Raw genomic sequence first — 24,259 nt, forward strand, 5'->3', positions numbered from 1 at the left:
CAAATCACCAATATAAAAATTAAGTGCCAATTTACTCATTCACTTAATAGTTTTTAAATTAAGATCATTCATCCATCCTCTTACATAGAGTGGGAGAATGGATATGCTTAGACTTACTTAATTCATTCTTATTTAAAAACTTTCTCTTTTAAAATTTTTGATTTTTGCAAAATTAATTACTTTTTGTCAGAGTTTTTTTAATCCTAACGTTTGACGTTTTGTTTTTGTTTTTTAAAGATTTTATTTATTTATTCATAAGAGATAGAGAGAGAGAGAGGCAGAGGGAGAAGCAGGCTCTATGCAGGGATCCTGACATGGGACTTGATCCTAGGTCTCCAGGATCACACACCTTGGGCTGAAGGCAGCGCTAAACCACTGGGCCACTTGGGGCTGCCCAAGTTTGATGTTTTATTTCTATGCTACCTATGCTTACCCTTCACATTTAACAAATATTTTAACGTTATAACATTTGTTTTCCTAGCAATGACGAAAAGGAACTACAGTATCTGCAACTCCTCTTCCAACCAAAATAAGCTTTTTGACATGAGGCAAAGCCAACTTTCCTTCTCCTCCTACAGGGAGCTAGGTATATGGGCAAAAGGAGCTTCCTGCTGGGCTCTGCTCCACTTCTTAGCCTAGCTCCACAACCCCCTCCTGTGGAAGCAAGCTCGCTTTGCTAAGAGTCATTCATGTGGCTCTAGCTTGAAGCAAACCTGGAGCCTGGTGCTTCCAGATTGAAAGAAGTACAATTGCATGTGTTACAATATCCCCACAATACATTTCTCAGTTAATAACTCACAAACCTGTTCACACCCAAAGCCTTTTCTGACTCTGATCTTAGTGTTAATACCTGTGTTCTATTCTAGTCCATTCTTTCTCTGTATCATTAGTGGTTTCTACAGCTCTGTTGGATTTTATCACTAATTTGATTCCTTGTTCGTATCTTCCAAAAATTCCTAAATGTTTTGGGCTTCCTGGTTTTTTTTTGCTTTGCTGTATAACATTCCTATATTTCTTCTATCATTGGAATAGGAATTCAGTAAGGGATATAGGAATGCATGCAGCAGATCAGTCAGCTTCCTCTGACTGGAGGTTTACAGTTACAAACATCAGAACACAACCTCAAAACGCATATTAATGAAGATGATTTTATTGAGTCATAGGATGGGGCACATAAAAATAAAACATTTGAACAAAATTTAGCCATTTATTCAAAACTAGAAACTTTAAATAGCAAAAAGTACATTTTTAGTGAGTTTCTAAATTGTCAACCACTTATGGATTATTTGGAATCCTTACAATTAAAGCAAATATTTAGTTATGCACTTAACTCCTAAATAGGTAAAACAAATAATCAACTAAAGTTTGTTATGAACTGAAACAAATGAAAGTTCCTACTTAAAAGTTGTTGTATACTAAGAAAACACAGTATATGTTAATGTCTATTCCTTCCCCCCAAATCAAGTTAAAGAATCATACACTTTCCTCACTTCTCATAAGAAAACACATGAAAATCCCATGTATAAAAAAAAAAATCTTAAAGTTTGATCTCCCCTAACATTATTTGATTATAAAGTTCTTTGGTCAATGGAACATAAGATTTTTTCAAGTTATCCATGAAATAAAGTGGGTCAGAAATTTTCAATGGACTAAATCCTTCTTCCACCAATTGAAACTTCTGTAGTTTGAATGTCCCTGTTGTTTCCATCTTCTCCTACAAAGTAATTACCAGGATTAGTGGAATCATTTACTATTATCTAAAACATACAAATAGAATATTCAAGAAGAGAGACTGTAATATTTAATTATAACACTTTTGTATCCAGTGACCATCTCACTATTTCCTATTAATAATTTAACTTTAGAAACTTTAAAAATACCCTCTCAAGCACTGGAATCTTTAGCTTGCTATACTTCTGAACTTCAGGCAATGTATAAGAATTATAATTGTTTAAAATGAATTACAACTGACTACAGACATGCCTAAAACACAGCAGGCTTATCTCTTTAATCCACTGTCAACACAATATCATATACAGAGAATGCTATTGACAACAAGAAGACAGAACCTATGAAAGAGAGCATTCCATTCCATTAGACAGATTACTATAATATAAAGACCAGAAGAAGTAAAGGATGATCTGAAACAAGGATTCCCAAACTGTGCACTGAGGTGCTCTGTGGTACCTCAGTGAATTTCCAGTGTCTCTAAGGTATATTTTAAAATTTCCAGGTAAACCCAGTACAATCCATTGGTCACCATTTGCAAACTACTAGCTCAAGTAGTTCCAATATTCACAGTTCCAATATTAGTTTGTGACACATTCTTTTCAATGATGCCATATCTTTGTGAAACAGAGTTTTAAGTGGTTGTTGTGATAAAAGGCAAAGACAGCCCCAAATCAATGTGGGACAAGGAATTCAGCTGGCCCTGTGAAGTCCAACGTAATGCCAGTGTTTGAGGAGCTGTCGAATGCTCCTCTTACATCTCTTTGATACTTGTGATTGTCTAAAAATAAAAGTATTTTTTCTTTCCATTTATATGCATTTTTTAAAGCAGCAACTCATTTATTAGACCTAAATACTTAATGAATTTGTTTTGACCTAATTACTCAATAAATTAAAGGTTAGGTATTTGGTTGGCCCACGAATGCCAGGAAATACTTATTGAGACTCTATAGATGCCATAAAATCTAGAAAGTTTAAGAAGCCCTGCTTTAAGGGATTGAAGAGATAAAGTGGATATCTCTGTGACAGTTTCAGGCATGAAGAAGCAACCTGTTTTAAACTAGATGACATGTAGAGATCCTTATAAGGTTTTATGAATTAACTTGGCCATTTTTATTCATCCTTCTGGACTAATTCAATACTCAAATTGTCTTTGAACCTCCTTCCCTGATCTCATGCTTTCTACTCTCTCCCTTCTCCACACTGTCATCACAGAATTAGATCTGACTGTGTAGAAACACATACTCATTTTATCATTTTTAGAAAATTAGAAGCTCATTGTATTTATATAATTGATGTTCTAGCTTAAAAAAATAAAGCAGCTCTAGTAGTGCCTGTGTGGCTCAGTTGATTGAGCTTCAAACTTCATTTCAGGTCAAGGTCATGGGATCCAGCCCCTGTGGGGCTAGGTGATCAGCACAAAGTCAGCTTGGGATTCTCTCTCTCCCTCTCCCTCTACGCCTCCCCTCTGCTCACGTGCTCTCTCTCTAATATATAAATAAATAAAATCTAAAAAACATACAGAAGAGCTTCATAATACGTCAGGTATATTTCTCCAGGTTGGGTAATTTTTCATTAGCTAATAAAAACCATTAGGTAATGGTTTAATAAGATCTCATCTAATTATAATATTTTGATTAACAATACTCTTATTCTAACTAATAAAGAATATCAAACATTTTTACTGCTATACACAATGCTTTGTAGAACATCTTTATATATAGCATTTGTTCAGCTTTGATTACTTTCTAAGGATACATTTCTGAAATGGAATTACTAAGTTAAAATATATGTAAATTCTAAGAGCCTAATTATTTACTTACCAAACTGTTTTCTAGAGAGGTTATAACAGTTTGTTTCCACTAGCAGAATGAAAGGATCAAGTTACCTCATCCTACTCATACTGAGTAATACCACATTAAAATTTTTTTTAGTAAATTTAAGGCACCTGAGTGGCTCAGTCAGTTAAGCATCTGACTCTTGATTTTGGCTCAGGTCACAATCCCAGGGTGCTGGGATGGAACCCTGTGTTGGGCTCTGAGCCCACTGGGGAGTCTGCTTGAGGATTCTCTCTCGTCCTCTCCCTTTGCTGCTCTCCTCCACTGTAATAAATAAATACATCTTAAAAAACATTTTTTTTGTAAATTCATTGGCAAAAAAATCTTTTTTTTTTTTAAATTTGTGCTAAATGGATTTTGATAAGATAGTTGCTTAATTCATTTTGTCAGAAGTGACTTAAACTTTTGGACTGCTTATTATATCATTTATTAAACATTGTGACTGCCAAGTAAGTATCATGCATTGTGCTAATTATAGCAAATAGTATAATAAATATAACAGCCACAGCTCTAGTTCTTTAGTTGTTTAATGATGCTAAAGTATTTTCTGAGTTTGTATAAGATTGATTTAGGTTTTTAGAGTAGTTCTATGCCAAAGTATTTCTTCTGCTTAATTAAAGTGAATTTTAAGTTGCCCTAGGGGAAAATCATTGACGATATTATTTAAACTATCAACTGTTTACTTCATTAAACTATATTATTTCTAGGGTAGGAAGAGGTAACTGGGTGTGGTTATTAAAAGGAAACATGAGAAATCCTGTGCTGGGCAGCCCGGGTGGCTCAGCAGTTTAGCGCAGCCTTCAGCCCAGGGCGTGATCCTGGAGACCTGGGATCCAGTCTCAATCCTGGGACTTCAGGATCACGCCCTGAGCCAAAGGCAGGTGCTTAACTGCTGAGCCATCCAGGCAAATTTATCCAGTAGCTGAGTAAACTTTTCTTTTTTTTTTCTTTTTTTTTTTATATATATATTTTTTTCTTTATTTATTTATGATAGTCACAGAGAGAGAGAGAGAAGCAGCGACACAGCCAGAGGGAGAAGCAGGCTCCACGCACCGGGAGCCCGACGTGGGATTCAATCCCGGGTCTCCAGGATCGCGCCCTGGGCCAAAGGCAGGCGCCAAACCACTGCGCCACCCAGGGATCCCTAAACTTTTCTTTTTACTATACTTTATTCTAGTAACCTAACAAGAGAGTACCTACCTCTCAAATTAAATAAATCAGAATTCCCTAAAAGTATAAAGATGCAGAGGGAGATTGGACAGAATGAAGATAAAAATTGAAAGCAGAATTGCTTAAAGCCATTTGCTTTGGGTTACCTGGGTGGTTCAGTGATGGAGTGTCTGCCTTTGTCTCAGGCCATGATCCTGGGGTCCTGGGATTGAGTCCCACATCAGACTCCCTACAGGGAGCCTGCTTTTTCCCTCTGCCTATGTCTCCGTCTCTCTGTCTGTGTCTTTCATGAGTAAATAAATAAAATCTTAAAAAAAAATGCCATTTGCCTTTAGTTTTGGCACACACCCCGCGGACACCTTCATGTCAGCTTGGTGGAATGTAATTTTAGGCACAGAGCATCAAGTGTCATCACAAGGCTTGTGTAAAATGTAGTTTCAGCTTGCCAGCATCTCTGAGGTCTTGAGTGAAGAGGAAGAAAGCAATTCTATAATTAGGACAAAGACTCCCTAGCATTTCATCAAGTTCCCTTCTATAATTAGGCTTCAAATATGGCATAGATTAGCATCCCAATGCTTTTCATTGTTGTTGAGATTTTCTAATACAAATAAAACACACATATTATCTAAAAGATAAAATATTACTTTGTGATTAAACCTGGATTCCTGGGCTTGTAGTTAAGTTGAATCTTTAGTTAAGTAAAATTACCTGAATTTTAGAAATTCAAACACTAAACTTACCTGAATTCTTAAAAATCGTGGGCAGGCATAAGCTGGTAGAAATGTTACAACTTGTTCGTAAACCTTCTCCAAGTCTAAAGACTTATTTTGTTTTAAAATAATAGAAGCCATTCCTGCTTTTCCTTCATAATCTGAAAAAAGTTTGAAAGAGCATTAATTTTACAAGTACTAGGTGATTTTTAAAATGATCCTGTTAATTACATACTAATTGTTGCAAACGGAGACATTAATTCTATCACAGCAATAACAATGCAACAGTAGCAGACACGAGTGGGTCCTTCTCTGAGCACTTGATTGACTCCCCAGAAACAAGTTAGGAACAGGGGAGGGTAGAGTCTATTCTTAATTGTTGACACTACACAAATGGAATAGATGGACTAGAAAACACCATAAATAACCCTTAGTTTTCATTCTACCACCATAAATATAAAATATTAAAAGGAAACATTTATTTAAAGGTGACTATATTTCAGACAAATATTCATGTCAAGGGTCAATGTAAAAAATAAAAGGCAATATTGTTTTTAAATTTTAAAACCAGACTGGTATTTTCATATCAAATTCCACCATGGTGCTCATCCACCTATGGATTTTTCCAGGGGATCAGAATAGAAAGCACCCAAGGTCTATTAGAGGAAACGTCCCCTACCTCTCCTCCCCCATTTAAACACTCTCACCCCATGTGTCCCCTGCATCCACAAATATTAATTGGAAAATATTGTCATTTATCAAAACAAAACAGCAAAGGAAAACAGCTATCTCATAGTTTCAATTTGGTTACTATTCTTTACCATTCTCACCATCATGAGACAATCCTCAAATGCATATTTACAAAGGTAAATGAAGTCAAACAGGTTTTAAAATTATTTTTGGAAAAGATTCAACTTAACTACAAGTCAGTGTTATTAAACATTTAAACTAGAACATGTTCTCGTTTAATGGCATGCATAAACTCTAGTCATAAAGAGAACAAGAGCAGACTATTGAAAAGCTAGAACTATTTTCAATCAGTGAGTCAGTTACCAGAATTTTCAAACTTTACTTAAAAATACTCACATCCATTAAAATTAAGTTGATACCTAATGTGAACATGGCATTTGTTAGCCTGGTCTAGGGCATTACTTGCTAAAAAAAAAACTAAGATATTTATTTTATTTTAGTTTTTTAAAGATTTTATTTATATATTTGAGAGAGACAGAGACAGTGTGTGTATGAGAGAGAGAGAGAGAGAACAGGACAGTGTGCAAGCCCAATGGGGGCTCCATCCCAGAACCTTGAGATCATGAACTGAGCAGAAGGCAGATGCTTAATCAACTAAGCCATCCAGGCACCCTAAGATATTCATTTTAGTATATAAAAAAAGAAATGTTGAATTAGTAAGATCATTGCAGAAGTAAAAAAAAGTGGCACATTCTACTCTGATAATTCTTCCCAAACATGAAATATATTCATACCTGACACTGCCACCCCGTAGACGTTTGTTTCTTGTATGAAATCCAACATCCCAATAACATCAGCAACCTCTGTGGTGGCAACATTTTCTCCTTTCCACCTAAATGAAAAACAAGTTCTAGATCACTGCACCTATATTTGAAGAAGCAGTACCCAGTTTCCATTTTAGCGCCCTGCATTTGGTTCTGTGCAAGCACCTAGTAACCAAAAATAATGGCAGTTTTGAAATGAAAGGCCTTTCTAAGGTAAGGAAGCACTCGTTGATGAGTCAACAAAATCAGAATTGCTGTTTTAGTTAAAATTACTTTATCTGTGATTCATTGGTATAAACTGGTTACTATAAGATGTTTTCCTATAATATGTCATAAAAAGAAAGTAACGATAACTCCCTCTTTATTTTTAATTTTTTAATATATTTTTTTATTGAAGTTCAATTTGCCAACATATAGTATGACACCCAGTGCTCCTCCCATCATTTTGAATTCTAGTAACAGTTAGTTACAAAACATTGCCTACCTCTAATGATAGAGAAAAAAGATGAAAGGAAATCTATAGTTGTCTCTCAATGTACTGACCCTTTTTAATTTCTAGGGATTAACCCCTTTGGCTCATTTAATGTATTTGAATTATGTATTGAATATGTTACTTCGATCAAAATAATTTTATATAAAGTGAGCACATAAGTTGGTACAAGAAAGTGAGGAAGTAGGAAATGATTCACTTATTCATTCAAACATTTTTTGAATGTCTCCTGTATGTCCTCCACTATTCAATAGTCATTGAGTAGTAAAACATAATAATTTCATAAGCCTAAAATAATCTTAAGGAATTAGGAAGCAAAATGTAAAAACAGGAAACTTTTGCTCTTTCATTGTTTTTATCATTTGGTCAAAAATTAGACCATACTTGACCACACTGGCTTCTGTTTCAACTCTGCCATTTAGACATCACATCTGTCTACTTATTTTATATTCTACAGTGATTTATTTAAATAATGATAAAAATCGACATCAAAATGTAACTTAGATTTCAATCTAGAAACAGATAGCCAATGAATTTTTAAATGGGGAGACATTACTGAGATGAAAGCACTCTGCCTGCCCTGAAAGTAAACATCAAGTGGTCTATACTGTTTCCACCAAGCCTTGCTTGGAGCATGGTTCAAAATCACAGAAGAAGGTTAAAACAGACACAGGGAGAGAATATAGTAATCGCCTTTCACTTGGCCAGTGCATAGAAAGATGCTCTGTCGGGCAGCCTCGGTGGCGCAGCGGTTTAGCGCCGCCTGCAGCCCAGGGTGTGATCCTGGAGACCTGGGATCGAGTCCCATGTAAGGCTCCCTGCATGGAGCCTGCTTCTCCCTCTACCTGTGTCTCTGCCTCTCTCTCTCTCTCTCTCTCTCTCTCTGTGTCTCTCATGAATAAATAAATAAAATCTTTAAAAAAATCACAGAAGAAGCAGTACACTCGATGCAATTTCAAAAAAAATTTTTTTTAATTTTTATTTATTTATGATAGTCACAGAGAGAGAGAGAGAGAGAGACAGAGACATAGGCAGAGGGAGAAGCAGGCTCCATGCACCGGGAGCCTGATGTGGGATTCGATCCCGGGTCTCCAGGATCGCGCCCTGGGCCAAAGGCAAGCGCCAAACCACTGCGCCACCCAGGGATCCCCTCGATGCAATTTCATACCTGAAAGTGTCTCCAATACGGTCCCAAAAATAAAGGAAATTCTCCTCATCTTGTACCATTAAGTCTCCTGTGTTAAAATAAACATCTCCCTTCTTAAAAACATCACAAAGTAGTTTCTTTTCTGTGTGCTTCTTACTCCCGGCGTAACCAAAGAAGGGGTTTTTCTCATTCACTCGAGAAATGAGAAGCCCAGGTTCTCCTGGGAGAGAAAGGTATTTTTCAGTGATTTGATTAAAACTATTAGTACACATATCATGCATGTATTCAGATTATATCTGACCAACACAACCAGTGTTGCTTACCTTCCCCTTAACTTGTTTTTATTATATTTGATATTCACTCTGGGTGCCTGCATCCAGCACACCATTTCATAGACTGCCACAAACACAAAATACTTTGGAAAAACTAACAAAAAGAAAGCAAGGGTAAACAAGGTATATTAAATTTATTTTACATCCTGGGTGGATAGATCAAAGGCTACTTTTCTTTTAAGTTACATAGATTTCAACACTGAATAATGACAACTAAATAAATAACCATAATAAAAATCTTAATAAAATTATGATAGTAGCAGTATTTATTGGGCCTTTACTATGTAGCAAGCCCCATGAGCCCCTTACAACTGTCATCCTATTGATTCTTCACAGAAATCCTTTGAAATTGATAATTAAAATCCCTATTTCACAGAGAAGGATCCAGGACCCAGAAGGGTGAAATAAGTTACCGGAGACCAACAGATGGAAAGGAATGGACCTAGAACTCAAATTCAAGTCTATGATTTTGCAGCAAGGTTTCTATGCAATATTATCTCTGATCTAGAAGTTATTAGAAGTTTAAGAAAATGTTTTATTCCTATGGAGAACTGTGGAAATTCACAACCAGCGAGAGATGAGGCATGAGAGCTACTCATATTACTTATTTGTAGACACATTATCTGGAGAAAAATTTTAGATCAGGGGATGCCTGTGCGGCTCAGTGGTTGGGCATCTGCCTTTGGCTCTGGTTGTGATCCCGGGGTCCTAGGATCAAGTCCCGCATCTGGCTCCCTGAGAGGAGCCTGCTTCTCCCTCTGCCTATGTCTCTGCCTTTCTCTCTGTGTGTCTCTCAGGAATAGATGGATAAAGTCTTTAAAAAAATTTTTTTTAGATCAGATTTACTCTAATTATTCAGAATTTTGCCCAGCAAGTTGCAAGGTAAAAATCTACTTCCAAGAGAAGGGTGGACGACACAGAGAAGCAGCAATCACTGCCTTAGACCATTCCAAGGTCATTGCTGACTTGCTTTGCCCCCTGTGAAGAGAGGCAATAACCAAGTGATTAATGAGATGGGGTTAATTCCAGCATGCTATAAAGCTATTTATGTTATTTTAACAATATTCAAAGCTCACTGTTCCTGCTCCTGAACATCCTGGCTTCCAAAGATACAGTTGCCTCTGGTCAAGCCAAGTCTGCTCTGCTACTGCAGAAGCTCATCGTTGTCACTGTCATTACTGACACCTTCATCGTTATCATCATCCTCGCCATTGTTACACTTCCTGAGCACTTTCTGGGTAGCAGTCACTATTTTGAGCACTTATATTTATGTATTCCATCTGATCCTTATCCCAAACCTGTAACACATGCCCTCATACTATCTTCATTTTATAGGTAAAGAAACCAAGAAAGAGATAGTAATTTGCTCAATGTCATACAGTTGCCAAATGTTGGAGAAGGGTTTTGTTGTTGTTGTTGTTTTATAGGCTCAGGCTTGGGGCACCTGGGTGGCTCAGTTGTTCAGTGTCTGCCTTCAGCCCAGGTCATGATCCCAGGACCCTGGGATCGAGTCCTGCATTGGGCTTCCTGCATGGAGTCTGCTTCTCCCTCTGCCTATGTCCCTGCCTCTCTCTCTGTGTCTCTCATAAATAAATAAATGAATAAATAAATAAATAAAATCTTTTAAAAAATAAAAATAAAAAATAAAGGCTCAGACTCCATGCTGAGATCAAGACTCAGAGGTGTAACTGATTGAGCCCCCCAGGTATTCCTGAGATAGGTGTTTTTAAACCAGGTTCATCTGACTCCAACACATATGCCCTTCAGGCTACATTCCCTCTATTTCAGAAATTTCCAAGTCTCTCATGTTTCCCTTAAAATTTATGTTCTTTGTTTTTCTTCTTCAAGACACAAGTTGACAATTTCTTCCCTAATTATTGCAAATGCTTAAAAAGATCACAGTGTTTCTTATCTATTTGTTCTAGGCAAATGTATGCAAGACACAATATCATTAGTGGAAAAAAATATTGAGTAATTCATAATGAGAATTGCAAAACATTAAAGCAAATGTTTGGGGACAATGTGCCTTTTTAAAAAATGATTTATTTATATGAGAGACAGAGAGTGCGCATGCAGGAGCACAAGTCAGGGGAGGGGCAGAAGGAGAGACAGAGAGAATACTCAAGCAGACTTCCCGCTGAGTGTGGTGCCCTACATGTGGGGTTTGATCCCAGGATCCTGAGATCATGATCTGAGCCAAAATCAAGAGTTGGCTGCTTAATTGAACCACCTGGAACTGGGACAATCTGCTTTTTTTAGAAACCCTGAGTTTGTAAAAGCAGTTCTGAGATTGAAGTTCCAATGTCAGATATTAACTTGAGTGCAATAAATAAAACACACTATGGAGGCATGGCTGGCTCAGTCAGTAGAGCATGCAACTCTTGATCGTGGGGTTGTGAGTTGAAGCCCCATGTTAGGTGCTGAGATTACTTCAAAAATAAAATCTTAAACAAAATAAAATAAAAAACACACTAGAAAAGTGTATATAATTAAAATTCTTTAAAATCTTTTTAGAAATAGCTTTTCTCTTGGACACAGTTTATAGAGCTGAATTAGGGAAAAATATGTGATAAATGCCCTTAGGCTTGAAATTTAGAGGACAAAGAAATTTATTTTTTAACAGATAAGCCCTATCTTCTTTCTAAGCTTCCAACTACCAGAACACACAAACAAACCAGGTTTGTAACCATTATCTCCACATTTGAAGAAAAGATTTAAATGAATTCATCTCTGAAATGTAGTCTAAGCATATTTTGAAGACAGCAAAAAGTAATGTTGGCCTGATTTATTCAGAGTGAGTCTCTAAACAATTCCAAATGCACATATCTACATTCATATTTCTAGACTGAGTATATGCAGCAGCAAGCTTAGAGTCTAACCAAAAATTATCAGAAAGTCTACCTTGGTAGAAAAGAGAAGGGTGTATAGCAAGCAAGCCAGACACCAGGCTCTCCATAGAGCTCTGCATATAACACTTCATTTCATTGTCAACAATAACCTGACAAAATAAATACTGTCATCTCTACATATGAAGAAAATGAGACTCAGCTTGAGTGGCCTGCCCAAAGTTGCACAGTTTCTAAAGGGTGAGAGCCCAGATACAAATCCAAGCCTCCTGACTTTCTACTATACCTAGAATGATAACTAAGGCATTCTTTTTCATATTATATCTTGGTGATAGAGGACATTAGCGCCATTGTTACAACTAGAGGTAGTGGTTTAGGAAAAACAGGACACCGTAGTAATCTGTTTTAAACATCAGTAACTCACCATCCAAGTGACCCACTTGGGGCTCCTACTATCAATAATGAAACTATTCTACCTGCATTGAAATTCCAAATAAATTCCATTACATATCAGTAATAGCCATTCTTTCTTTTCTTTTCTTTTTTTTTTGTATATATTTTTTATTGGAGTTCGATTTGCCAACATATAGCATAACACCCAGTGCTCTTCCCGTCAAGTGCTTCCCTCAGTGCCCGTCACCCAGTCACAACAACCCCCCACCCACCTCCCTTTCTACCACCCCTTGTTCGTTTCCCTGACTTAGGTGTCTCATTCTTTCTTTTCTATATTCAGTAGTAATTGAATAGAAATTCAGAAACTTTTGCCTGAAGAGACATGGTCAAATACAAGAATCTTACCTTTTCTCACATGAATACACCAGCCCTGTTCATTTCTGATGGGTTCATCTTTTTGAAAATCATACTTTATCAAGTCAAAAGTGAAAAGAAGCTGCAAAAGCAAAATAAAACAAACAATAAACACAAAAGCAACAAAATATTTGTGCACTGACATCTACTGGTAGTAGAGTGTATGCTCAGACAATTGAAATAAGGAATTAGGAGGCAGATTTATGAAAACAAGTAAACTTTACTGATAACAAATTAAGTATGTATTTGAAAATCAAAACTGAAGGCTTTAGTCAACAGCACTTGTATCCCAGCATTTACTTTCATTTTTTTGTTGCACATTACCTTAGCAAAACATTAATATTATTCTTGAATGAGTGGTTCTAAGCATCCTTGCTCTCAATTACCTTCTCTATTAACTCTAGGGAAGAGGAACACTTCTTGCCTTCTACTTTTTGCAATTATTAAAAAATATCCCTCGAGGGGCACCTGGGAGACTCAGCTGGTTAAGCGACTGAATTTTGGTTTAGGCTCAGGTCATGATCCCAGGGTCATCAGATCCACGCTGAGAATGGAACCTATTTAGGATTCTCTTTCTCCTCTCTTTCTGTCCCTCTGCTCATGCACTCTCTCGGTCTCTCTCTAATAAATAAACAAATAAATAACATTTTAAAAAAATCCCTTGAAATGATGTCAACTACATGAATATAAGGACTTTATTGCCTATTTTTAATTTATGATCCCTTGAAAAGGCATCGGATGCCTACTTGACTTTCAGCTTTTGCCCAGGCCTTTCACCTTCATGTCCCTAAAGTAACACTCAGTACTTCTGGGCACTGGTGTGCTGTGAGATAGCAAATTCATTAGAACATGTTCATCAGATTGGGAAACAAGCTAATTGCCCCCCATCTCTCCTTGTCCCTAAATGTGTCCAGCTACCCTGCTCCTGCAATGTCCACATTACCATGTCATGCAGATTCACCTATCCATTAAAGTATGACCCTGGGATGAAAAACTGCCGATGGGTTCAACTCAACCCCTTCATTTCATGTATAAGAAAACTGAGGTTTCCCTTAAATAAGCAATCTCATTAAGGTGAACTAGAAAATAGTAATCTAAAATATAGAAAAAATAATAAAGGAGGACACATAGAAGGGAGAGAGACAAAAGAGGAGGAAGGACGAAATGAATAAATATAGAACAAAGATGTGGGAGAAGATGAATAAAGTTAGTGAGATAAATGCAGTATTATTTATCATCAAAGACTAGACACAAACATCCCTGGTTTTTAATCTCAGCAAAATCAGCATGTAATTAGAATCACAATTCATAATTTGAATTAAAATATAAATGACAGCAACTGATGTTGATTGAGCATCTACTATAGGCCAGATGCTGCTACTGGCCTAAGAGCAGTATTAATTTAATTACCAACACACTCTACGAGGTGGCAATTGTGCCATCTAAGATGTGGGCCAATGGGAGAGGTAGCAAAACAAAATATATTGTGATTCTATATTAACATGCAAGCTTGCATCTTGGTCTTTGCAATTGGGATAACAGCTTTCTGGCCACTTGCCTAATGACTGGTAAAAAGAAAGGTTCCAGAAGTTCCAGAACGACATTTATCATTTCAGTCAAACAAGAAGAGAACCCTGTTTATTATCCATCTCCTGTTGTAACACGTTTTCTATTTTGAAAAATTTGCCAGCAACTAATGATATCAGCGTTAGTGTTATTTCTTTTATATTAATTTGTCAACTGCATTCATGGGTGAGGTTTAATATATACCAAATCACCCTTCAGTGTGCCTCTTATCACATACAGGGGTCTTGCAGGCCACAAGTTGGGTAATTTTATGATACACAGCATCTTCTAGACCTAGTCAGGGTCTGAGTAGTAAGGTTCAGCCAGAGGGACTTCTATTTTTTTCTTGCCTTCAAGAGATCCCACAAGATTACAAAAATGGCTGTATCATCATAACACAGATAAAAAATGATCCCCACTTTTATATCCCCTAAATGTATATGTGCATGCATAGGTATGTATCTGGATCCAGAGCAGAGCTGCAGGGAGCCCTATTCATAATTGACTAGGGAAATGAATCCCCAGCACTGTGCAATCCACACCTATGTGACTCAGACACTGCCCATACACTACCTGTATGCTTTTGTATATTCACATTTATAAATTTAGAAGTTGGAAAGAGAACACAAAAATTATTCTCTCTGTTAATTCAGAGGAATGTGACTTGTCAAAATTAAAAACTCAAAAAGTGGTAGAGCTTAAACTAGAGCCCTGGGTACAATGATTGTAATTCAGTTTCCCCTCAACATTATATACATTGCTTCGAGCTACACAATAGAGGCTCATTTCTCTATCACCATCAGGAAAGGTTGGTTTCTCTGCTTTCTTAAACAGAAGACCCTAGAAAAGCACAAACACACAAACACACATAAATCATAAATCTATTATATATACATAATATTGACTATGCATGCATATCTATAAGGCATACATATCTATTTATATACATAAATACATATAATAATGTATATAATATTACACAGAGTTGGGTTATTATGAATACTTAGTCTTAGAATATATTGTCATGCAACAACATAGTTCTGAATGGTTCACAGAGGGAACGGTGTTAAAAAAACAAGCAAAATACAAAAATATGAAGAAAATTTATAATTTCTCCAAATTCAACCAAAAATAAACTGGCATTAACATGATGTAATATATTCTCAATAGAGCCAAAGTGATCCCATTAAAGCTAAAACAGTAACAGTCTTTTGTTTGTAGTCTTTGCTCACCTCTCTATAACTACTGTGGTCTCACTGCTGTCCCTCAAACACAGCAGGCATGTAACCATCTGAGGGCCTTTGTACTGGCTATTCATACCATTTTTTAAAAAAGATGTATTTATTTATTTATTTTAGAGAGAGGGAGAGTGAGGGGGAGGTGCAGAGGGAGAGGGAGAGAGAGAATCTCAAGAAGACTCCCTGCTGAGCGTGGAGCCCTATGTGGGGCTCAATCCCACAACCCTGAGATCATGACCTGAGCCAAAACCAAGAGTTGGAGTCTCAACCAACTGAACCACCCAGGCACCTCTATTCCTTCCATTTTGAACATCAGATAGTCTCACGACTCATTCTTTTATTTCCTTCAAGTCTTTCCCTAAATATCATTTTCAGAGTGCCCTTTCTGGCTACCCTCTCTAAAATTGCAAAATCCCTCCCAACATGCACACACATGCACACACACATGCACACACACATGCACACACACAATCTTCTTTTCCTGTTTAATTTGTCTCTTCAGCACTTATGAGTATGGAATGTTTTTTATATCATGTGGTTTGTTTTCTGTCTTCCCCAACAGACTATAAACTGTACATGAGCAGGAATCTATGTCTGTTGTGTTCACTGTGTTCAGTGGACACAGTGTTCAGGCATATTGAAGACTTTTAATAGACTATATAAAGGAATGCATTTGACAAGCATCATTACAAATGTGTTTAAATTGGTAGAGAGAAAGGTAGGAAATAGATTAATAAAATGATATATGAAAAATGAAACCACACCATTTTAAGAACTGCAGTCAATTTAAATTTCCTTGAGTTTACCAAAAGAAAATGGAACTGAAGTTATGTTTCTTAAGCACAGAAGAGATCAGTTCCTATGGAGTCAAGAATTTAACCTTCACTCCAGTTTAACCAGAGGTCTGGCTTTCACTCTCAGCTTCTGGGAGATAATCTCTATGCCTCTGCAGTGTTATGGCCAACAGGAGTATATGTGTTAGCCTAAGGGATTTTGGCATCCAGATAGTAACCATAGGATTTAGATTTAGTGTCTCTGAGCCATCCAAATAATGTGACGTAGGGTGGAGACTTTGGGTCTCCCAGCTTGACCTCTTGAGGTATTCGAGATAGAGGTCAACCGCACAAGCAGCCAACTAGATTCAAATAATGGAGCTGCAAAGAAGACTGGACACCGAGGCTGGTGAGCTTCCCTTGCTAGCAGTACTCCATGTACATTGTCACATGTCAGTTCCAGGAGAGTAATGCCATCCTGACACCATATGTAAGGACACCTAAAAAGCCTTGTATTTGGTGCCCTCCTGATTCTGCCCTATTGCTTCTCTCTCCATCTGATTTTAATCTACATCTTTTAGATGTAATAAACAGTAATTATGAGCATAATAGCTTTCGGTGAGTTTTTTGAGCCCTTAGCGAATTACAGAACCCATGGTGGGTTGTAGGACTTCAAAAGTGGCAAATGCTGTCAGACGTGAGGGTGGTCTTGTGTGCATTATTGCCTAACTTCACAGCTGGCTAAATTTCCTGGTCCATAAAAAATGCCTACTTTTAAGATAATAAAAAAGTTTATAGAAATGTGAAGGAGCCTTTTATTAAATCCTTTTATTTACATTGTACTTAAGGACTTACTATGAAAGATGAGAAAATTAGCACTTATATTTCCTCCTCTCCTCCTACCCAATTCCCATCTTTGTTAGTGCTGTAATTATTTTTATATTTTCAGGATTGATACTTCCATCCCATCTATAAACATAATTTGGAGCTGTTCAATTTTCTGTATTTAAATGGACTCAATCAAAACTTTTAACTGAAGGCGATTCCTTTATTTCTAAATTCTGCTTTATTTTCAGGTTGATTGGACAGTTTCACTGAGTGAATTTTATAAAGAAGTATTGCATTCTTATAAATACATGAGTATTATCTTCTCTGATTTCTCAAACTTTTGAGGACACCTCTTCTGTCTTTTTACTCAAAGAACAACTGAGTCAGAAGTAAAATTCTTAGGTGAATACCTTCCTTCCTTTTTTTTTTCTGGCAATGAGTGTTTTGTTCTTGTTTTGAGAGATGCCTGAAATGATTCCCATCTGCACCCTACACTTTGTGCAACTTTTGTTTTCTCCTTAAGGTTCTTTAATTTATGTTCAGTAATTTCACCAGCATACATCTTTCTGATGGTCATTCTATATTAATTTTTTTTTCCTGGAACACAGTGTGCTCTTTTGCTAAAGATTCAAGTCTTTAATTTAAGGAAGTTTTTCTCTATCAAGTTTCAGATACTTTTTTTCTTTTTGATTTTTTTCCCTGCAGGAACACCAATTAGCAGGTATCAGATGATTGCCTGTGTTTTCAAAATCTATCTTTCTAATTTATTTTATATTCTTATTTTTTAAATTCTTTTTATTGGGTTTGTGTGACTCCTTAATCTCCTCCATCTTGCTCCCTAACAATATTTACAGCCTGTAATATATTTGTCTCTGTGTTACTTTCATTCTTCCTTTTTATTTTTTTCCCTTGAACTGAGTCTATCTACTTTTCAACCCCATTTGTTGATTTATATTTCCCTTGTACTTTCTTTTGAACTCTTATTTTTAAAGAGAATACTATTGCAATTTTTGGACCTATGGGAAACGATTTTTCTAAACATTCCTTGGTCATTTTAGAGGGCTTGTAATTTTGTTGTGTATCTATATTTTTTTCAGGTAGCTTTTATTAAGACTTATTTTCTCTTTTTTTTTTCAAGTTTTATTTCCTCTAGGGATTTCCTGTTTGTTCCCTCCCAATTATATCGTGCCCGAGGGTAGAAAAAGAGAAGCCAGTCTGTAACTGTTACTTGGGTTTGTCTCTCAAATGCAGTCACCAAATTGTTTAGAGTGTTTTCTCTGGGGGTGTTATATTATAGCACACATATATATCCCTTCAGCTGTATGCATTTAAATGTAAGTACAGCACACAAAAAGAACATCTGGGATGCAGGAACTCTGTGTTGATGCCTCATCTTTTTCCTTCTCCATTAATATCTTATCTCTGTTTAGATGCTAATTTGCCTCTGAAACAGTAAGTGGAAGCTTCCATTAGGTTTACATTTTTGAGAGACAGACTTATCAAATTTCCCCACATGACTATGAAAAAAGTTATTGGCCCAAATTTTTCTGATGACCTGCTATGTAACAAAACAATACATGCATGAAATGAGAAAAGATAGAGTAGAATTCATATGATGCTAGGAACATTTTTTTTCATTTCCAAGCTGAAAAAAATACTAAAATAAGTTGAAAATCAGAAGTTTTCCAAATAGATTGGAGACAATCATGACTTGCTGCTTTATTGACAGTATCACAGTCTGACAGGGAATTTAAGATATTATAAAATTATAATGAAGTCAAGCCAGTAATGTTAAATACAAATCTTTTTCATTGTGCTCCTCCTGTTGGATGATTACTCGGGAATGACTCAGCTTCACTAAGGAGTTTTAATATGAATACCAAAGTTTTAATTCAACCAGTGCAACAATTGAGAAAATTATCTGTAAGGAACGTAAAGCTCAGTAATATCAGCACTTACTTTCCCAAAATTACTTTTTGGAATGCAGATGCATTTCTGAGATGTCAATAAGACCCTCAAAATCCCAAAGAGTGTATCATAAAAATAGTTTGCATCTTCTCTAGGTGCCAAACATCAGAGCAACTTATACCAGCTTTGAGTCTATTTCTTTTCTTTTAAAAAATTATGTGTTTATCTTTTCTGATACTCCTCACTGTTTATTTTGTATTTCTTTAATTTATGTTCTTAATTACTTCCTTCTTTTTCTTTGAGTTTATTTCAGTTGCTTTTTAATTTAACCCCAGAAATGGATATAGGGCTCATAAATTTTCAACCATTCTTTTTTTTTTTTTTAAAGATTTTATTCATTTATTCATGAGAGAGAGAGAGAGAGAGAAAGGCAGAAACACAGGCAGAGGGAGAAGCAGGCCCCATGCAAGGAGCCTAACATGGAACTTGATCCCGGGACTCCAGGATCACGCCCTGGGCTGAAGGCAGGCACCAAACCACTGAGCCACCCAGGGATCCCCAATTTTCATCCATTCTTATGTAGATCCAAAAGTTTTGAAATAGAACATTTCATTTTGACTCAGTTCAAATTATTATTTTTATTTTTTTTATTCATTTGAGAGAGAGAGAGCATGAGCACGACCATGAGCGAGGGGGTGGAGGGCGGAGGGTGGACCAGAGAGGGAGGGAGATGGACAAGTAGACTTTTCACAAAGCATGGAGCTTAACGTGGGGCTCCATCCCACACCCCAAGATCATGACCTAAACCAAAGTCAAGAATCAACTGACTGTGCTACCCAGGCACCCTGTCTCAAATAATTTTTTATTTTCAATTATGATTTTTTTGTTGACTCATGGAAACTTACAAATGTCTTATTTTCAAATATATAGGAGATGACCTACCTGTCATTTAAAATTTCATTTCTATCTTAATTAAACTGCTGATGGAGAACACAATCCATATTCAATCCTCTGAAATTTGCTGGAATTCCCTAAGTGGCCCAGTAATCTTTGTGAATGCTTCATAACTGCTTGAAGGAATGGATATTCTGCAGTTTTTAGATGCAGTATCCTATATATGTCCATTAGTTCAAATAATTTGTTTAGTGCATATTCTCTATCATTGAAGATCTTCTTTTGTGTGTTCTATCAAATACTGAAAGAACTATAATAGAATATTTTACTATGATTCTGGAGTTTTTAATTTCCACTTGAGGTTATAAACATTTTCCTATATAAATTTAGAGAATATTTTCTTTACCTTCACTTTTATTTTTCACTTTCACTTTTCTCCAAAGGAGTTCTAGACTTCTGTGCAATCTTTTGGATTCTATGGCTGCTATCAGTTGGAAGTCTTTTACTCCCAGGTAAGTGATTTTGGGGGGTAGCTTTTAGATTTTAATGGCATCTTGATTTATTAGAAGCCTATACATAATTTTTGAATGATATAAAAATGAAGTATAAGCAGAAACATGGGACTGAAAATATGCAGGAAAAATGGAAAGAGTCAAATTAATATGTATCAGAAACTTTGCTTGCTATTTACACATTATATCATTAAATTTGAAAACAGAACAAAATACTTGGGTATCATTATCCCCACATTATAAAGGAACACATGGGAGATACTTGAGGTTTTTTTAAGCTATGGTTCACCTAGAGCCATGACTTTATAGAAGTTCTCAACATTTCTAAATAAAAGAAAAAAAAAGAGAAAAGAAAAGCAATAATATTTACAGTAATTTACAAGCAGGAAGTCTAGAAGAGAGGTAAACTGACCTCAATATACTTCCTTTGTAAAGAAAATACTATACTTACTTTGTAAAAGAAATTTGTTCTCCCAATGGATCCTATTTTCCCAGTGTGATTCATAAAACAAATGTTTCCTTCAGTAGCTCCATAAAGCTCACACATCTTAATATTTCCAAATCTGTCCAAAAATTCCCTCCATACATCACTCCGTACACCATTTCCAACTGCCAAACGCACTTGATGATCCTTTTCTCCTTCTCTCTGTTAAAGACAAGATTTTACTTGTAATTTATTAATTCCAGTTCTCCATTCTTTTTTTCATTACTTGTAAACTAAATGGCAAATATCCAGAAGTAAGTTGCACATATGCAATAATGGAAGGGAAGTAAAAAAATTATGTTTAACTCTGTTGCAGAACCATGTCCAATAGCTAATGAAACTAACATTGGCCTAAAGTAATACAGCTTTTACTACCCCATATCTGGAAAAAGATCTTCCTACATTCCAGATTACAAAAGCCTTTTTTTGATAGAGATCAGGTAAGGAAGAAAGCATATTTCAGGGAAAAAAGCATTACTTTAAAAAAATTATAAAATATACTTGAGTCTGTACTCTCAGCTCTACTATTTATTACCTATATAACTTGGAACAAAAGGTTGAATACCATTCTGATTCTCAGCTTTTTCACTTGCAAAACTGAGACCATCTATCTCACCCATATACTGCATTTCAAGGGTAAACTCAAGGCCTAGCATATGGTAAACAGTAAATTAAGGTCATCTAATCCTTGTAATATTTGGCTTGCAAATATTATGGCAACTGCTTGTAAATATTATTTTTGAATGCACAATATTCTCACATCTTTACTTCTGATTCATACTTTAGAATTGAAAGAAAAAAGAAAATATATTTTATTCTATGTTCAATAGGCACTATGTTAAGTAACATGAATTATACACTGATCAAAAATGAGAACCTCACACCTGTTAGAATGGCTATTTTTATTTTTTTCAAATATTTTATTTATTCATTTGAGAGAGAGAGAGATAGACATAGCAAGCAACCAAGAGAGCACAAGTAGGGAGGAAAGGGAGAAGCAGGCTCCCTCCTCAGCAGGGAGCCCAATGTGGGGCTTGATCCCAGGACCCTGAGATCATGACCTGAGCCAAAGGCAGATGCCTAACCACCTGAGCCACCCAGACACCCCTAAACATGCTATTTTTATTTTATTTATTTATTTATTTATTTATTTATTTATTTATTATTTATTTATTAAAATTATTATGGAGCAGATTTAGATTATGGAGCAAATCTTCCACATTCTTGTTCCTTTTTAAAAGATTTTATTTATTTATTCATAGACACACAGAGAGAGAGAGGCAGAAGACACAGGCAGAGGGAGAAGCAGGCTCCATGCAGGGAGCCCAATGTGGGACTCCAGGATCACACCCCAGGCTGCAGGAGGCGCCAAACCGCTGTGCCACCCGGGCTGTCCTAAACATGCTATTTTTAAAAGAGATAAGAAACAACAAGTGTTGGCAAAGACGTTTTGGAAAGGGAACTCTTGCACTGGGGGTGGGAATGTGAATTGGTATAGCTACTGTGGAAAACAGAAAGGAGTTTCCTCCAAAAATTAAAACTAAAACCCCCCATATAATCCAGCAATTCCACTTCTGGGCACTTCTGTGAAGGAAATAAAAATGCTAATTAGCAAAGATACATGCACCTTCATGTTCACTATAGCATTATATACAGCAGCCAAAACACAGAAACAACCTAAGTGCCCACTGACAGATGAATGGGCAAACAAATTGTGGTACACACACACACACACACACACATGTGTACACACAGACAGTGTGATGTTATTCAGCCAAGAAATATTGCCATCTGCAACAACATACATAGACCTTGAGGGTATTATGCTTAGTGAAATAAGTCAGAGAAAGACAAAGACCATGTGATCTCATTTATGTGTGAAATAAAAAAGAACCCCTCCCCAAATTCTCCAAATCCAAAGCTCATAGATATAGAAGAACAGAGGCAGGGAGTGGGTGGAGGATGAAATGGGCAAAGGGGATCAAAATGTACAACCTTTCAGATAACAGAATAAGTCATGGGAAGGTTACATACAGCATGGTGAATACAGTTAAAAATGCTGTGCTAAATATCTGAAAGTTGCTAAGAGAGTAAATCTTAAGTTTTGCCACAAGGAAAAGAAATTTATAACTATGTGTAATGTTGGACCTTAACTAGGCTTATGTTGATGATCAATCTGCAATATATACAAATATCAACTCATGTCATACACCTTGGACTTAGATAATGTTAAATGTCAATTATATCCTACTAAAAAATTAGACTAAGAATATACTATCAATTAGAGCAAGTATATACTATCAGTATAGTTATGGTAAATCCATAAGTCCCTCTGAGCCACCCCCATCCTCACCAAAGCTATTATAAAATTAACAAGAAAAAATAATACATTAGCAATAATCTTAGAAGAGAAAACAATGTCCTTGACACTTGTAATTCAAAATGATGAATTGGTCACATTCTTTATCTCAGTTCCTCCTCAGTATTAAAGGAAAGATTTTAACCTATTAATTCTCAAGGACAGAGAGAATGTGAGTGCAAAGTAATTTTGGAAACTGGAAAGCAAACAGGCGATAGCCATGTGAACGGAAAAGGCTGTCATCAAAGCCTGAGGTGGGGACACAATAAATGGTCTGAGGTGTTATGGAAACAACACAAAGAATAAGGAAGGCAGAAGGCTTGGTTGAAAATTTTTAAGAAGCCCCTGTACCCTTAGAGACTCCAACACTGACAAGGTATCTGGACATCTGCCCTCGCTATGCATTAGCCAAACACTGGAAACTAACTCTCTGGAGATGTCCATCCACATAGACACCAGTTTGGGTTGAGGAACCTAATGAAAACAGGAGTGTTACATAGAAGTATGAATACTAAATGGTGAGATCTTTAAACCCTTCTACTCTGAGCTCAGAGCAAAACTAATTCTGAGTGACAGAAATCAGAATACTGTCCATACATGGTGGGACAGTGAGTGATTCTTAAAGGGGGATAGTCTTCAAGAAAAAAATAAGTTAAATTACTTAAAAATACTCCAAGTGCTATTCAGTCAAATTGAGAAATTTCAGCTGTGAAGGAGAACTTGAGAGTATTTTGTATTGATTCCTTTAGACACTCCCTAATTCATTAAGCATTTAGAAAGCTAAATTTTTTAAAAGGCAATTACTGGAAATGAAAAGTTGAAACAGTCAAGCTGTAATTATATTTTAATTACATGATGTGCTGCAGCTGTGAATAAAATGTACATATTATAATTTCTTTATAACTTAAAAATGATTATCAACACATTTAAAATGATCATAATTATATTTGTGCCAAAGAGAGAGAAGCAATAATATGTATGTGAATATGTGAGTAGGAAGCAGGTAGCTGACACTTAAAACCGAAACACCCAGAAATAGTTACATATTTGATTGAGAAAGATGTGACTACACAACAACCAAAAATCCCTTTAAATAATTAAGGGTGTCTACCTCT

General features: G+C 36.1%; 1 protein-coding gene across 1 annotated transcript in view; it reads right to left on the reverse strand.

Moving 5' to 3' along the window:
• Window positions 1-1,134: 1,134 nt before the first annotated feature.
• Window positions 1,135-24,259, reverse strand: part of SLC27A6 (solute carrier family 27 member 6) — a 69,173-nt gene continuing 46,048 nt past the window's right edge. The window contains exons 5-10 of the mRNA XM_025994985.2: window positions 20,753-20,947; window positions 12,574-12,664; window positions 8,619-8,817; window positions 6,931-7,028; window positions 5,477-5,607; window positions 1,135-1,714 (exon numbers count right to left, since the gene is read on the reverse strand). Of these exons, the coding sequence (XP_025850770.1) occupies window positions 1,538-1,714; window positions 5,477-5,607; window positions 6,931-7,028; window positions 8,619-8,817; window positions 12,574-12,664; window positions 20,753-20,947 (891 nt within the window). The 3' untranslated portion in view covers window positions 1,135-1,537. The remainder of the gene's footprint in view (window positions 1,715-5,476; window positions 5,608-6,930; window positions 7,029-8,618; window positions 8,818-12,573; window positions 12,665-20,752; window positions 20,948-24,259) is intronic.

The sequence above is a fragment of the Vulpes vulpes genome, chromosome 12 (assembly GCF_048418805.1).
Source record: "Vulpes vulpes isolate BD-2025 chromosome 12, VulVul3, whole genome shotgun sequence".
Taxonomy (NCBI): domain Eukaryota; kingdom Metazoa; phylum Chordata; class Mammalia; order Carnivora; family Canidae; genus Vulpes; species Vulpes vulpes.